Genomic DNA, 17,329 nt, shown 5'->3' with positions numbered 1-17,329 from the left:
TTTTAGTATTTGTTCTTCTGTTGTGGAGTCCTTTTAATTTACTTTCTAGTTGTTTCTAATTTGAAGTTGTAATTGTTGCTGGCATGTAAGAAGACTTTCTTGCCTGAAAATCGTTCAGTCCTGTCCGACTCTGCAACCCCGTAGACTATACAGTCCATGAAATTCTCCAGGACAGAATACTGGAGTGGGTAGCCTTTCCCTTCTCCATGGGATCTTCCCAACCCAGGGATCGAACCGAGGTCTTCTGCATCGCAGGCATATTCTGTAGCAGCTGAGCCACAAGGGAATCCCCTGGAGTAATGTTTTTTGTATATAGTTTTTCTAATGTATCTTTTTCTTTTTTAAAATTTCTTTTAGATCTGCGGAGATTGTCATGTTTTCTACCAGTAATCTTGTTTTTGTCACTTAAACAATATTTGTTTTTAATTTTACTTACTAAGTTCTAGAACAGTTAGTAGTAATGAACATTCTTGTCTTGTGTGCAACATCTGGCATTTTACTGTTAAATATGACAGTAATTGTTTCAGGGAAATGCTGTTATAAACTTTTAAGAAAATATCCCAACGCAAGGTTGCTATGAAATCTTTGCTCTAGTTGTTCAATTTTTATTTTTATTTTTTTGCCTTGCCGCATGACTTTCAGGATCCCCAGAGCCCAGTTTAAACCTAGGCCCTGCTGTGAAATTGCCTGTTCTAACCACTGGACTGCCAGGGAATTCCCTTTGCTCTGTTTTTCATTAGGAACTGATTGGGAACTTTCTTCGATGTGTTTTTGGTGTATTGATAGCTTTTTTACTTTGAAAGATAGATGTATGAAATTTTATTAGCTTTTTCAGTCTTTGGTTGGTAAACTAAACTGCTTGAGTGAGATATGTATAGATAATAGCTTTGGATTTAGTTTGTGCAAGTTTCATTTAAGAATTTTGAATTTATCATTTGTATCATGTAAGTATGTGCTATGTGCTGTTGTATGTTTTAGCAGTCAGATTAACAAGTTTTTATAAAATTAAGCTGTAGTTTGTATGGTTTCACATACTCTGGAGCTGTAAAAAGAATTAAATTTTACATTTATTGAAGACTTACTAGAAGTCATATAAAGCCCAACTGGATCCTTGTAACATTCTTAAATATTATTTGATGAACTATACTGATTTTTTTCAGCTTTTGCCAAGAAACAGTTTGTTCAGTAAGTAAAACAGCTAAGAATTTATTTTGTATTAATCATACCCAGAAATTATGCAGTGTGGAAATTAGCCGTGTTGATTTTATATCATAGTAATTTTCTTTAAGGGAAGAAAGTTGGTTAGATATATCTTTTGGATGTTATTGATACTAGATTCAGAGAGAAGAGAGTAAACATTATTAAATGACAAAAGTATCAGTTCTTTTAAAGGATTAGTTTTCTCCCCAGCACTTTGTTTTTTAAAAATTTTGAAGCTGTAATAAAGTTATAAGAATAAAATCTTCAATGTATTAATTATTCCTGTTCTTAGGTGCATTTTATCTGGTGTTTGAATATATGGACCATGATCTGATGGGACTGTTGGAATCAGGCTTGGTTCATTTTAATGAAAATCACATAAAGTCATTTATGAGACAGCTCATGGAAGGTCTGGATTATTGTCATAAGAAGAACTTTTTGCATCGAGATATTAAATGTTCAAATATTCTTCTAAACAATAGGTATGATAAAAGTTTGACATATATATTTAAAATGAATCTTATATATTATCTACCTTGATGAAATTTAAAAATTAGTTTTTTATTGTTTAAAATATTTTTAACATAATCAGTATTACAGTTTGGACTACATCTCAAGTTGTGTTAAATATACTTCAATTAATTAACTTCCCATAATAGTTTGTAATGTATGTGGGATAAACTTTGTTGACTTGTTGAAATTCCTTCTCAGTCTAAGCAATTTAATAGAATTAAGTGGATCAAACCTCTAAAGAACTTTAGAGTCTCTTTAACCTTATAGGGATTGAGGAGTCACAGGCCTGAGTTTGAATCCACAGAATAGTTTGAATCAATATTCTAGTATCCGTAAACTATATACTAGTTTAAGTGAACTTGGGAAAACTATTTAATCCCTCCTTTTGTTGTTGTTGCTGAATAACAACTGTCATACCTCAGTGGAGAAGAGAAACGGAAGGGAAGACTACTGAGCATTATAAGCACCTCCCGGCTCCCAGTACTTAGTTGACCTTGTGTGATAGTCTTCCAAATGATATGAATGGTTCTAACAATATGATTTTAGTTTTAGATTAAAAATGGATTTTAGAATCTTTCTTAATTTGGATCTTTTTTTAAAAAAGTCACAGTTTTTAAGTGAACTATTTTTGAAGTGTTTATATACATGTACGTACATACCTACATATATATTCAATGTTTATGTTAAATATTTTACTGGTAACATAACCTGAACTCTGATAATTCTATTGTAATTGCCACTGTTTGTTAAAGTAAGGCAAGCCTGATCCTGATTTTGGTCAATAGGAAGTATTCTGTAGAGCATGTAGTCACTCTTAAGAATTGGAAAATTAAATAAATTTAAAATGATATGATTTGGTTTTGTGCATTTTTGGCTGGAATTGAACAGGTAATCTGTATTATTACTAAAGTAATACGTTACTTCACATTGTTAATTTTCATTGAAGCGTACTTTTCTAAATAGGAACTGGATAATACTGAGAAACTTGTTATATTAGTACTTTTATGTATAATAATATATATAATAATAGTACTGGTGTAATAGTAGCTGAAATTATCCAAAGAAAAGTACTGATTTTTTTGCCTTATATTGTTGCAAGCTTATCTATTTGCCTTTTCCTATAGAGCCTTGGGTACTGCAATGCAATCAGAGTTACTAGTTAGTTCTAGAAATAGAGAATGTGTACCATCAATTCAGAATAAACTAATACTTTTTGTTTATTTTATCTTACTGCCATCAGAGGACAGATTAAGCTTGCAGATTTTGGACTTGCCCGATTGTATAGCTCAGAAGAAAGGTAAGAATATTTTCAAATGAATATTATAGACATTAGTGACCAGTTTTAGAAGCTATATTAAGAATACCTTATTGATATTTTATTTTTTTAACAAATGGGAAATTTTCTTTTCATGGTTAAATACATGAAATAATGTTTTATATCATGTTGGATTGACTTATTTATAAGAATTTGTACATTAAATCAATGTAAAAATAAAAGATACTTTTAATATCTCGAGTTAAATATAATTTTCTTTTAAAAGTTTCTTAAATGAGCTTAGGAATATTTTAAAAAGAATTCATGCTTAAATTTCTAATGCATATTTAGACAGTAAGATGTTTACAATTTTGTGTTTAGTGAAAAACCTTAGTAAATGCTGTTTATGTTACATGTTAAAGCTTATTTTTCTGTTTTAGTTATTATTTTAAACTTCCTTAAACATTTTTTTAATAGTAGTTATATCTGTAGTTGTGTCTGTTTCTTTTAAATTCATTAGAACCTTTTACTTAAACAACCTACTTCTTTGTGTGGAGTCTCTCTGGCTAAGGTTGGGATTTGTATCCCATTTAGCTCCAAGGGATGATGGTATTGAAATATGACTTGTTTTACTAGGATTAGTCTCGGAAGGATAATACGGAATTTCAAAATAAAATATTTTTCTGAAATAGTGCAGCTTATGTAGATAAACTTTGAATTTAACTGGGTTTAATATCTCCAGTTTAGCCCATTCCTTTCTTGTCAGTGTTGTTTCTTTAAATTGATATATGTTATATATATGTAAATTCTTTATGACAATTCTGTAATTTACTTAGTGTAATCATAATTGGATATAGTAAAGTGTCAGTTAGTTTGGAATTCTTAACAATAGTTATTTATGTTCACTGAATGTTTGCCAGTTTCTGGTTACTTGGAAAAAAATTCTTTTTAAAAATATTTTTTTAGAATTAAAAATTAGTTTATATTTTAATCTTGTAGTGCCTGTGACATAATTCTGAAAATTATTTTTAGAATTTAGTGATTTTTAGATGGTATGTTTGGGATACATTAGAGTTCATTTTAACCTCAGACCATGGTGTGGACAGTGTTCCAGTCCCCTATATGTACTTTAGCCCTGGCTTTTCTGCCTTTATTTGTTTTACCTAATTAATATTTAAAGGAAAGGTTGTATGCTTTTGCTTGTTTGCTTAAGTTGTTCTAGAGCTTAACAGCTTCATTTCCATTTGAGAAAACAGACCCAGAAAGGGTTGAGTGACTTGAAATATTCAAAAGTGTTGGTTAATATCATCTAGAGTATGTAGCTTGAAGTTTCCAACTTCCACTTATTTATTCTTTCCATCCTATATAATAATGCCTCTTGGTAGAATTTGAAGGAAAGAAATATATAGGTTCATGCTGCTGCTGCTGCTGCTGCTGCTGCTGTCGTTTCAGTCGTGTCCGACTCTGTACGACCCCATAGACGGCAGCCCATTAGGCTCCCCCATCCCTGGGATTCTCCAGGCAAGCACTGGAGTGGGTTGCTATTTCCTTCTCCAGTGCATGAAAGTGAAAAGTGAAAGTGAAGTCACTCAGTCGTGTCTGACTTAGCATAGGTTCATAAGTGTATTTAATCCAAAACTTCACTTGCATAGCTGGTTCACTGAGATTTCATTGTAGTGTGGTTATCCTTTCTTAATACAAGTATATGTCTCTCGTACTTTGACTATAAATCCTATTCCTCTTGTTTTCATGTTAGGTTTCAGTGGAGATGGAGAACAGCTAAATTACCATTTTCCATCTGATGATTCTTTTTATGCAGATATTTGTCCACATGGAATAAGTATGTTCCAGAAAACCTAGAGAGCCAAATTTTATGTCTGAATCCTCTCTCCCATTGAATTTTTTTTTTAATGGAATGTTGGGTTTCAGTGGAGTGTCAGGGGTTTGGCATGTTAACTGAGACTTGGTCTTCATTGTCTTGCTGAATGGAAAATTTAAAATCCCTTAACTTTGCATCTTCAGGTAATGTATACTGAAATTTTCTCCTTATTCAAATTTGCAAGTTAAAAACTTGGTGTATCATTTTGTTTTACAAGCAAATATCCTATCCTTCAAGGTTATGTAGTTTTAAAAAATTACTTTTTTCAGATTCAAATAATTCAGATTTCTTTAAAATCAGTAAATAAGTAGGCTTAACTTAATGGAATGACTTTAAACATATTATTCCAGCAAATTTTAATAATACTGAAATTCACTGCCTTTAGCAGATTCACTGTAGTATCCCAAATTCTCTAGATATTCCTTGAAATATACAGCAAATGATTTTCATCCATATTTCTTTGTTATTAGAACCAGAAAGAAACCATAATACCCCGATCTAAATATTAAGATAACTTTGAAAAACTTTCTGAGTATAATTAGCTATTACAGATAGGATGAAGTATTCAAGAAATTATCCTAGGGTTTTTTGTTTTAAAATAGAGCAAATTTCAGCTTATCACTGTTATTTGATTTGGTATGTCTTTTTTTGAGTGAGAAAACCTAGACAGAGCTACAGCTAGTCCGTGTAGGAATTGAACATGAAGTAGAGGGTGACCAGTATGAATCTCTTCTGTCCTGTGTGCTACAATAGAAAGAAGGTAAACCACTGGGCTAAAACTAGGGGGAAAATAATTCCCTTAAAGTTGTAGAATCATTTTCTCACTTTGAACATCAGTATTAATGCTTTGCCTTATTTGGCTTTGGGGAAAAAAAAGAACTTGAGAATTGGAGTTTTTGCCCCATTTTTTCATATCTGTTCAGTTTTTTAGTAGCTTGTTTAGGTCCAACTTTTCCCAAGACTTTGAGCCACAATGATAAACCCTCTTTCTGAGTGTTTATTTTACTAGGTCTTGGCCCCAGTGCTTTTCCAAGTAATGGGGTATCTTTTTCTCTTTATGTGATTGACTCATATGAAGAAAAATATCTAGTTTGTATATAATTTGAAATTAATTTCACTTTTAGATAAGAAACTATAGCTTAGAACATTTACTTCTTCAGTGCTAAGAACTCAAAATCCTTAGGCCTAAATCAGGAAACTTTGGCTCTAGGCCTGGCATTGCTATTTTACCAGTTATGGAATATTGAACAAGTCAGTTAATCTCTCTGTATTTCATTATTCTCAACTTTTAAGATAAAGAATTTCAAATACCTAAGATATTTATAGTTTATTGAAAAACGTGTATTATTTCTTGGTTCTGAAAGTTAACATGAATAAAAGGTTTGTAAACATTTGAAGACAATATCGCCATCTAGTGGCTTTTCATAAGATTGCCATTAAAGCCCAAACTAAATTTTCCCAAACCTATGTAGGGTATGAATGGGAGAGCCACCTATTGCTGCTTGTCCAGGTTCTAGATGAAATTATATTCAGAATTAATTGCCTCCTTAGGGCTGGCTTTTTCTGTTCTTGTCTTTTCACTAGAGCTAGAATTATAATTATTTAAAAACAGGTATCATTTTAAACTTTTGTGTTTTATATGCTTTAAAACATAAAACACTTTCATGGTAACTGCTTGATTAATTCTGATCCTTGAATATGTTGTATTAATTGTATTAAGATTAGTTGTTGGCCCTTCAAATGTTATATTTTATTTTTGCCAAATAAAATATACTCATTTAGTCTTCCAGCAAGTTGTGTGATACTTCCATTTCTGAATCTCCCTTAAAGCACCTTATCTATCTAATAATATTTTGATAGCATCAAATATTTAAAATTACCTGTGATTTACCATGAAAATTATTTATAAGTCTGATGGCTTTACAATTTATTACCTTATTAGCCACATTAAAGTAGAAGCTTTGAAAAATAACTGGTGGTGGTGTCACTTCCCTAGTGGACTAAACAAATAGTTTCTGCCTCCCCCCCCCCCCCCAAAAAAGAAAAAAACAAAAAACAAAAAACTGTTAATGAGACTTATTTGCAGAAGATACTCAGTAGAAGTTGAAAATCAGAATATTCAATGTTGAGACCATTATTTCGGGATTTTTATGAAGTTAGTTTCTAGCCATCTAAGAGTAACAGCTTGTTAGAGTTACTGTTTTTTGTTTTCTAATTTAATGTCTGAGGGATTTTGTGTGTGTCTGTCTGCTGGGTTATGGAATTTATTGCTTGGAATTTAATTGTGGGAATAAATTGGAATAAAAATTCTTTTTTTTATTTTTAGGAGTGTTTTAAAGTATTAATTTATTCTGTAACACTAAGAACCTCAGTGTATATTTTTCAGTGGTGTTTCTTTTTTAGTAGGTGTTTCTTTTTTGTTTTTTTTCCTGTGTGTGTGTGTGAAAAGACTGGGTAGACATGTCAGTACCACAATTTTTTTAGTCCATGAAGCAAAAAAAAAAAAAAAGTCAGATGTATGATGTCACTTCAGTTTGTGTTTTCTCTTTGTGATCTAAGCAAAACCACCTTTAAGATGTTGACTGCGAGTAGCCCAACCAGTAGACCAAGTTCTAAATGTTTAGTTTTGAGGACTCTGGATTTTCATTTATTTGTGTAACTTTGGATGATCTATTTTCATTATTACATCAGTACTTTAGCTTTCTTGGAATTTAAATGTCCTAGTTTCAAAACAGTTTCAGTGTCTTATACTTTTGTTTTTACATTTGTAAACACAATATCCTAATCATACCATGAAATATTCTCTTGATAACACTATAAATGATTATTAAATTGGGTAATTCAAGATTGGCCTTATTCTCTGCTAATTCCACCTACCTTTGAGTTTTCTTTTTTTTAGAGTCCTGTCTGCATACTTTCTCTATGTTTGCTTTTTCCTCATTAAGCACTAAGATAAAACTGAGGCATGACACAATTTTGTGAAAGTTTTGCGTAAATTATCGTGAGTTTTTCTCTGACTTTAATAAAACAATAGTTTTTGTTGTCTCTGGTCAGTATTAACTTTAAAAATAGATTTAAAAAACTTACTTGCAATGTTTATTAAAACATTTGAAATATAATTAAAACACCCATGTCTTTTTTAAAGTTCTTTTGCCAGTTCTGTTCTCTCCCTGGCTCTATCTTCTAGCTCTAGAAATGAGCATTTGCTCAGCCTTCTTAGGGAAATGATAGTCGAGTATAGTCAGAGCAAGAACCAAGTAATTTTACAGGTCTCGTGTGGATATTCTCCTGGAGACAGCAGTGTGTATTGCATTAAACATCGGCATTTTATTTTATATTATCACTTTGGCTGCACTTTGGAAAGTAAATTGACCTTGTAAACCTGCATGCAAGGTCAATCAGTTATAAAGCTATTGAATAAACCTCAGTAGGATAATCATAGCTAAACTAGGCAATGGGCATAGCTGTTGTAAAGATGGAGATGAATTTCATCATAAGATACAGAATTGTTAGAATTTGATGGTTGACATGTTGGTAGACATATTCCTGCCTTTACCCCTATGGTAAGATTTCTGCTTAAGGAACCGAATAAATGACTTATTAATTAGGATAAACTAAATTTATAACAAAGAGGACCTCAAAATTCAGTGGCTTAAAGAATAAGAAGTTTGCATTTCTCACTCAGTAATCTGGAATAGTTGTTACTTTACCTTGATGCAAAATTGAGAGTATTTTACCATATTATTAGATGAAGTGTTGACTCTGCTTCACGCAGTCATTTAAGGATCCAGATTGGAAGATTTGCTGTCTGTCTTCACATGCCTTCCAAGTCTGTCACCATGTCTGTCAGCTTGAATCTAGAAAAGAGAAAGGAGTGGTGTTGTGAGCCAAGCTAGAAATGGTACCTGTGTTCACTTTCCTTTGGCAAGAACTTGGGCACAAGGCCATACTTAACTGGAGTGAGGATGGGAGATGTCGTGTAGGTGGGCAGCTCCTATCAAGAAAGGAAGGACAGATTTTAGGAAACAGCTTTGTAGTCTCTGCCATAAACTGTGATGCTGTTTGCTGAGACAGGAAATGGGAAGCAGGTTTGCAAGATAATAAATTTCCTTATAAGTTAAGACATAGGTGTTTATAGGACTTCTAAATTTGCATGTGTAATAATGTACAAGTGATCCTAAGATGACAGCAATTGGAAAAAAAATTACTTATATTTTTCTGTAGCAATCTTATGATACAGAAATTTATTTTTCTAAAAAAATATCAAAAGGAGGAAAGTGGGATAAAATTAGAAGGGAATGGGAAAAAGGCATGAAGAAAAGATTGTGTTTATTGTTATATGTTGATAGTTATGGCATAAATCAGTTGATTAAGAATATTAATAAGTACTTACTATATGCCAAACACTACCCAGGTAATACCTGTTGGCTGCGTATTAAGAGATATAAAAGATTGACCAAGTCCCTGGTCTCATTTACATGGTCATGAAAGAAGGTAGACCATGAACCTATTGGGTAGAATAAAGAATTTAAAGTACTAAATACTAAAAAGCAAATAAAATAGTTTCTGAAGGGTCATTGTGAGCATGGCGGGGGCAGGGGGGTGCTAGGGTAATTTTAGCTAAAACAGTAGGATAGAACTCTTTGTGAAGTAAAAATGGCTAAGACCTGAGTGATGAGAAGAGAATAACTTAATGAAGATCTAGGCAGATAACATTCCAAATAGAAGGAACTCAGCAACTGGCAGGCCTGGAAACAGACTTGCAAAGTTAAGGGGCCAAGATGTTTCTCAGTGTAACAGGTGCTGCAGATTACAGTCTTAACACCAGAGGTAAAGTTTAAATTTTATTTAATTACTGTGGGAAATCACTGGACAGTTTAAGCAGCTGACTGATACGACCCGGTTTTATGCTTAAAAACCATAAAAATGGGGGAAGAAGGCTAGAAATGGAGGCAGGGAAACTAGTTAAGAGACTTGTAGGAGTACCAGAGAAAAGATAATAGTGACTCATACTCAAAGTGAGCAGTGACTCAGATTTCCTTGTAATTGTGGGAAATGGTTGGATTTAGGATCTCTTCGGTTATAGAGTTGACAGAGTTGTTGATAGATTAGATATGAGATTTGAAGGAAAAGAGAATCAAAGATGACTCCTGGGTTTTTGACTTCAGAACCAGGGTTGGTATTAGAAATATGTCCCAGATTTCTTTTGTAATTTTGGTAGGTGTCTATGTAGTAGATTCTGAAGGATACATGACATTTGGTCATACAGTGAATTTACTTAGCTGAACTCTTCCCATGTTTTCCTCATATAAGTTATGCTCTAAAAGAATTAAGTGTAGACTTCATGTATTGTTGGAAAAGTGAAGTATTTTTGAGCTTATTTAGTTATTTCCCTTTATGTGATTCTTTTTTCATTTCTTAAGAGGATCTTTAACAAAGTTATCAACTATGGTTTGTGAATTTTACTTTGGATTATCCAGAATCTCTAAATACATCAAGGGCCTAAAATCTTGCTCTGATCATCTGCCTTGCCTTTTACCTGTTTAGACCAGACAGAAAACCGAGCTGCCTGCCAGCCTGGGGATGCACTATTAAGGCAGTGCTTGCTTTGTTAGAAGTACAGTGCTGCTTGTGGGGCAGTAGGGTAGGGAAGACCATAACCACATCACAAGGTCCCTAAGGCCCCCAGTCTTAAAGGCAGTGTTGGAATCTACTACTGATAATCTTTGATCTCTGTTCTGTTGATACTTAATTGAATGTAAAGAGAAATGCCTGGATGGTACTTTGTTTTATAAAGTGTATACATCAGTTTGAATATTTACTTCATAAAGAAAGTATTTTCACAATATAGATTATACTAGTGTTTTAAAATAGAACTTTCTGTGTCAGATTTACAGTTAAATGTTTCCAGTATTTACATAGTTTTAATTTTTCTTCTGATAGAAACTAAGCATTTGGATATATTTGGAAAAGCTGCTAATTGGTATACATTAAATTCTTTTGCTGTGTACCTGGAAGTATATTCCACTAGTCTCTGTTAATCATTTTTGAAAATGTACTAAATATTTTCACTTCTGAATTTGATGAGTTAATAGAAAAGTGAACTAGTCTAATTTTAACTGCATTAGATGACTGTTTCTGAATGTTGCATAGAACTTGTTATATAGTATTATTAAAAAAGCAAAATTCAACTGAGTAAATTTGAAGATCTAGTTGGCTTATTAAGCACTTCATGAATCAGGCAGCATCCCATCTAGCAAGTAGAAAGGAGCTCCAAAAATCTGTACAAAATGGAAGATTTTTAAAGGCAGAGAGGGCAGGGACAAGGAAGTTACACTAGCAGAAAGCAGATTGGTTGTAGCAAGGTTGTTTTCCTTTAAGGGATGGTGGGGGTGTCTGTGTGACAGATTACCTCACTAGTGCTGACCAGGAAATTCCAGACTGATTGATTAAGATGAAGTTTCTGGGATGGCTTGAATCTGCAGTTAGGTTAGATATTAAGTCTTGGTTTGCTGGTGTGGGGCTTACACAAGTAGCAGATCCATTTTGGATCTGTTGTTTCTTTTTAAACTATGTAAAATAATCTTTCATTTAAATATGAACTTTACTAATCTTAATTTGTATAATCTTTCCACATATTTCACCCTTTTAAAAAAAATATATCTAAAAACATTTCTAAACATAAAAAGATTAAAAGTTAACTATTTACTTGACCATTTTAATTAATTTAAACTTTTTTCTTGAGACTAGTTGTACCTTAGTAACAAGACCACAGGTTTCATATGCTCACAGACCCTTGAAATGTTTTAGAAAACTACTTATCATATTTTTCTAATACTTTGCCTCCCCTCTGCCACCAGCTAATTCTTGTATATCATCTAAAGTTGGGGCCATATACATTAAAAGTTCTTCCCTATGTCTTAGCACTGTTCTGGGCTTAGTTTATGGGGTTCATGATAAAGAATGGTCTCTGAGGCCTTTTGACTTTCTTGGAACATAGAGAAAACAAAATAGTTCAATACAATGGTAAGTATTGTGTAAGTTTAAGAATATGAAAATAAATCTCTCTTTAAAAATAAATCTGTTGTTAAAAAGAGATGAGACCTCATGGAGACGGATCTTTCACTATGTTTTAAAGGAGGTATAGGTTTGAGTGAGAGTAAAATGGGAAGGCACTTCAAATTTAAAAAGAGGTAGGTCATCAAGAGGTGAACATATTTTTAAATGGTTAAATCCAGCTTAATTAGAATAGCTAGAGTATAAGAAAATTCCTCATTATGTGAAGTGATGCTAGTAAAAACAAGCAAAAATCACTAAGGAAAGTAATTTAGTAATGTTAGAAAAATCTAATGCTTGTTGGCTGTTGAAAACCAACTATCTTCTCTGTTTTCACAAGGTCAAGTATTCTTTTTTTCCTGGATTTGGTACACTGTTCCTATAGTCCTAACTGTGGTAATGCTGTGATGTCTAGATCAATGCCTCACAGTATAAGTGTTTAAATTATTTGGAGAAGTTTGGCTGTGTGGAAGCAGGCTGCTTGGAACTTCAGGCCTGCAGTTGACAAGAGGGAATGGCTCTGTAAACTATATGCTCCTTTTTATCCTTTCCCAGACTGGTCCAAGTTTAAGCCAACCTCAGGTGGCCTGGCTTGGAATACAGGCGCTCTGGGGAATTTCCTGATACAGCTTTATGTCCTTGTGATTTGGAGGATACTGGAAAGAAAGAAAGAGTTTAGAATTGATCTAAAGACGTATGTGATATATGTCTATGTGTATGACGACACATATATATGTCTTTATTGTTAAGAAGATGATTAAGTCTCTCACGTATTGCCAGTGGTTCTTTACAGAATAAACCTGAATTGGAGAGAGAACACAGCCCTGCCTATCAACATAAAATTGTATTAAGTATTTACTGAGTATTGTCCCGGGTATTAGAACAAGACCCAGTTTCCCCTGCAGTCAGTCTCTCCCATCAGGAAGCTTCCATAAGCCTCTTATTCTTATCCATCAGAGGGCAGACAATCAAAATCAAAATCACAGAAAACTAACTAAACTGATCTTATGGACCACAGCCTTGTCTAACTCAATGAAACTGTGTACAGTGCTGTGTAGGGCCACCCAAGACGGATGGGTCATAGCAGAGACTTCTCACAAAATGTGGTTCACTGGAGAAGGGAATGGCAAACCAGTTCAGTATTCTTGCCTTGAGAACCCCATGAACAGTATGAAAAGGCAAAAAGATATGACACTGAAAGATGAAGAACCCCAGGTCAGTAGGTGCCCAGTAAGCTACTGGAGAAAAGTGGAGAAATGACTCAGAAAGAATGAAGAAGTAGAGCCAAAGCAAAAACAGCACCCAGTTGTGGATGTGACTGGTGATGGAAGTAAAGTCCAATGCTGTAAAGAACAGTATTGCATAGGAACCTGGAACGTTAGGTCCATTAATCAAGGTAAATTGGGAAGTGGTCAAACAGCAGATGGCAAGACTGAACATCTACATTTTAGGAATCAGTGAACTAAAATGGACTGGAGTGGGCAAATTTAATTCAGATAACCATTATATCTACAACTGTAGGCAAGAATCTCTTAGAATAAATGGAGTAGCCCTCATAGTCAACAAGAGTCTGAAATGCAGTACTTGGGTGCAGTCTCAAAAATGACAGAATGATCTCTGTTTCGAAGGCAAGCCATTCAGTGTCACAGTAATCCAAGTATATGCCCCAACCACTAATGCCAAAGAAGCTGAACGGCTTATGAAGACCTATAAGACCTTCTAGAACTAACACCCAAAAAAGATGTTTTTTTCATCATAGGGGACTGGAATGCAAAAGTAGGAAGTCAAGAGATAACTGGAGTAACAGGCAGGTTTAGCCTTGGAGTAGAAAATGAAACAGGGCAAAGGCTAACAGAGTTTTGCCAAGAGAATGCACTGGTCATAGGAAAACACCCCTTACCGACAATACAAGAGACAACTCTACACATGCACATCAGCAGATTGTCAATACAGAAATCAGATTGATCATATTCTTTGCAGCCGAAGATGGAGAAGCTCTGTACAGTCAGCAAAAACGAGCAGGAGCTGACTGTGGCTGAGATCATGAACTCCTTATTGCCAAATTCATAACATGAATTGAAGAAAGTAGGGAAAACCATTAGACCATTCAGGTATAACCTAAATCAAATCCCTTACCATTATACAGTGGAAGTAACAGATAGATTCAAAGGATTAGATTTGATAGACAGAGTGCCTGAAGAACTAAGGATGGAGGTTCATGACATTGTACAGGAGGCAGTGATCAAGACCATCCCCAAGAAAAAGAAATGCAAAATGGCAAAATGGTTGTCTGAGGAGGCCTTGCAAATAGCTGTGAAAAGAAGAGATGCTAAAGGCAACGGAGAAAAGGAAAGACATACCCATCTGAATGCAGAGTTCCAAAGAATAGCAAGGAGAGATAAGAAAGCCTTCCTCAGTGATCAGTGCAATGAAATAGAGGAAAACAATAGAATGGGAAAGATTAGATATCTCTTCAAGAAAATTAGAGATCCCAAGGGAACATTTCTTGCAAAGATGAGCACAGTAGAGGACAGAAATTGTATGGACCTAACAGAAGCAGAAGAGATTAAGAAGAGGTGGCAGGAATACACAGAAATGACCCAGATAACCACGATGGTGTGATCACTCACCTAGAACCGGATATCCTGGAGTGTGAAGTCAAGTGGGCCTTAGGAAGCATCACTACAAACAAAGCTAGTGGAGGTGATAGAATTCCAGTTGAGCTATTTCAGTAACTAAAAAATGATGCTATGAAAGGGCTGCACTCAATATGCCAGCAAATCTGGAAAACTCAGCAGTGGCTGCAGGACTGGAAAAGGTCAGTTTTCATTCCAATCCCAAAGAAAGGCAGTGCCAAAGAATGTTCAAACTACTGCACGATGACACACATTTCACGCACTAGTGAAGTAATGCTTAAAATTCTCCAAGCCAGGCTTCAGCAGTACATGAACCATAACTTCCAGATGTTCAAACTGGATTTAGAAAAGGCAGAGGAACCAGAGATCTAATTGCGAATATCCATTGGATCACAGAAAAAGCAAGAGAGTTCCAGAAAAATATCTACTTCTGCTTTATTTGACTATGCCAAAGACTTTGACTGTGTGGATCACAACAAACTATGGAAAATTCTTAAAGAGTTGGGAATACCAGAACACCTAACCTACCTCCTGAGAAATCTGTATGCAGGTCAAGAAGCACCAGTTAAAACCGGACAGGGAACAACAGACTGGTTGCGAATTGGGAAAGAATTACGTCAAGGCTGTATATTGTCCCCTGTTTATTTAAATTATATGTAGAGTACATCATGTGAAATGCTGGGCTAGATGAAGCAACAAGCTGGAATCAAGATTGCTGGGAGAAATATCAATAACCTCAGATAACGTAGATGACACCACCCTTAATGGCAGAAAGCAAAGAGGACCTAAAAAGCCTCTTGATGAAAGTGAAAGAGGAGAGTGAAAAAGTTGGGTTAAAAATCCGCATAAAAAAACTAAGATCACGGCATCTGGTGCTATCACTTCATGGCAAATAGATGGGGAAACAATGGATGCAGTGAGAGACTTCATTTTGGGGGCTCCAAAATCACTGCAGATGGTGACTACAGCCATGAAATTTTAAAAGACGCTTGTTTCTTGGTAGAAAATCTATGAGAAATACCCTAGACAGCATATTATAAAGCAGAGCCATTGCTTTGTTAGCAATGGTCCTTCCAGTCAAAGCTATAGTTTTTCTAGTAGTTATGTATGGATGTATGAGTTGGATCATAAACAAAGCTGAGTGCTGAAGAATTGATGCTTTCGAATTGTGGTGTTGGAGAAGGCTCTTGACTGCAAGGAGATCCAACCGGTCCATCGTAAAGGAAATCAGTCCTGAACATTCATTGGAAGGACTGATGCTGAAGCTGAAACTCCAGTACTTTGGCCACTTGATGTGAAGTACTGACTCATTTGAAAAGACCCTGATGCTGGGAAAGATTGAAGGCAGGAGGAGAAGGGGATGACAGAGGATGAGATGGTTGGATGGCATCACTGACTCAATGGACATGATTTTGAGCAAACTCCAGGAGTTAGTGAAGGACAGGGAAGCTTAGTGTGCTGTAGTCGATGGGGTCACAGAGAGTCGGACACGACTGACCAACTGATCTGAACTCAACTACAGTTTACCTTTCTGTACTTTCTATGCACATACCAAAATGGGTTAAAATAAATAAAATATTGTCAATGGAAAGTATGCCCAGTTGAAAACTTTTGTTAGGTGGTTACAGTTTAAACTGTATCTTGCCACACATTAATAATTTGCCAGATTTGATGAAGATCAATCTGCCGAAAGTTATGTTGACCTATAGATCTTTCTTTGACCATATTACAGTTAAAACAAGATGATTTTTTTTAATACTTGACTGAAATTTTCAGTTAATTACATTGCTTTCGGATCTATTTTATGATCCTGTGTTAGATGGCATGGCATGTATGCAGGCAGATGAAAGTGGTTTTAGTTAGGATTGTAGGATGGTTTTGATTGGCCAGATAATATTTCTTAAGAGAATTTCGGGGACTTCCCTGGTAGTTCAGTGGTAAAGAATCCACCTCTTAATGTAGGAGTGGCAGGCTTGATCCCTGGGAAATGACTGAGAAGATTCCCTGGAGAAGGAAATGGCAACTCCAGTGTTCTTGCCTGGAGAATTCCACGGACAGAGGAGCCTGGCCGTCTCCAGTCCATGGGGTTGCAAGAGCTGGACACAAGTTAATGAGTAAACAGCAGCACCAACAAAGATAATTTCTCTTATTCTAACACATATTAACTCTAAAGATTGCTTTCTCTGTTTTTTAGTCGACCATATACAAACAAAGTCATCACTTTATGGTACCGTCCACCTGAACTGCTGCTGGGAGAAGAAAGGTATACACCAGCTATCGATGTGTGGAGCTGCGGGTAAGATAGGTTTCCTGAATAATTAATTTGAAACTTTTGATAATTAAGTGAAATCATACCTTTTGGTAATCATGGTTGTTTTTTCCTGTTAGATGTATCCTTGGTGAACTCTTCACTAAAAAACCTATATTTCAAGCAAATCAGGAGCTTGCACAACTAGAATTAATAAGGTAAGCTTGTGATTGTAATATCCGTAGGAAATTAAAAAATTTTCAGGCTGGTGTTTCTAGGCGAACATCACGTTTCTATTTAAAGATAAATGAGTGCTGAAAGGAGGAGAAACTATGTTACAGGCACTCTGATGATTGTTCTAGTAAAATTAAGGATCTTAAAGTCCATAAATGTTTTGTGATTAAATTAACATGTTAGAGGCCCTAAAAATAAGACTGGGAAGGAGGAGTAAATATGAAGGAGGAGAGAATGAATGGTAGATTTTGTTTTTCAGAGTGTGGCGTATGGAAGAATTAATGTTTGGGGATATTAGAAATACTCTT

General features: G+C 34.8%; 2 protein-coding genes across 9 annotated transcripts in view; one reads left to right on the top strand and one right to left on the bottom strand.

Annotated features, from left to right (window-relative positions):
- MPLKIP (M-phase specific PLK1 interacting protein) overlaps nt 1–17,329 on the bottom strand; it is a 133,198-nt gene that overhangs the window by 69,468 nt on the left and 46,401 nt on the right. For 4 of the 7 annotated variants that reach the window (XR_011446594.1, XR_011446596.1, XR_011446595.1 and 1 more), the window contains exon 2: nt 8,558–8,704. Coding sequence is in view for 3 of the 7 variants with exons in the window: in XM_070292385.1 (XP_070148486.1) it covers nt 8,627–8,704 (78 nt within the window). In the remaining 4 variants the exon portion in view is untranslated. Of the gene's footprint in view, nt 1–7,256; nt 8,705–17,329 lie in introns of those variants that run through there. The other 3 variants (XM_070292385.1, XM_070292384.1, XM_070292383.1) reach the window with 2 other exon arrangements.
- CDK13 (cyclin dependent kinase 13) overlaps nt 1–17,329 on the top strand; it is a 131,261-nt gene that overhangs the window by 93,015 nt on the left and 20,917 nt on the right. For both annotated transcript variants that reach the window (XM_069588236.2, XM_069588235.2), the window contains exons 6-9: nt 1,493–1,682; nt 2,954–3,010; nt 16,734–16,835; nt 16,928–17,005. In XM_069588236.2, coding sequence (XP_069444337.1) covers nt 1,493–1,682; nt 2,954–3,010; nt 16,734–16,835; nt 16,928–17,005 — 427 coding nt within the window. The remainder of the gene's footprint in view (nt 1–1,492; nt 1,683–2,953; nt 3,011–16,733; nt 16,836–16,927; nt 17,006–17,329) is intronic.

Source organism: Ovis canadensis, chromosome 4 (assembly GCF_042477335.2).
Source record: "Ovis canadensis isolate MfBH-ARS-UI-01 breed Bighorn chromosome 4, ARS-UI_OviCan_v2, whole genome shotgun sequence".
Taxonomy (NCBI): domain Eukaryota; kingdom Metazoa; phylum Chordata; class Mammalia; order Artiodactyla; family Bovidae; genus Ovis; species Ovis canadensis.
Note: the sequence above shows the minus strand (reverse complement) of the source record. Positions and strands in the feature narration are given on the sequence as shown.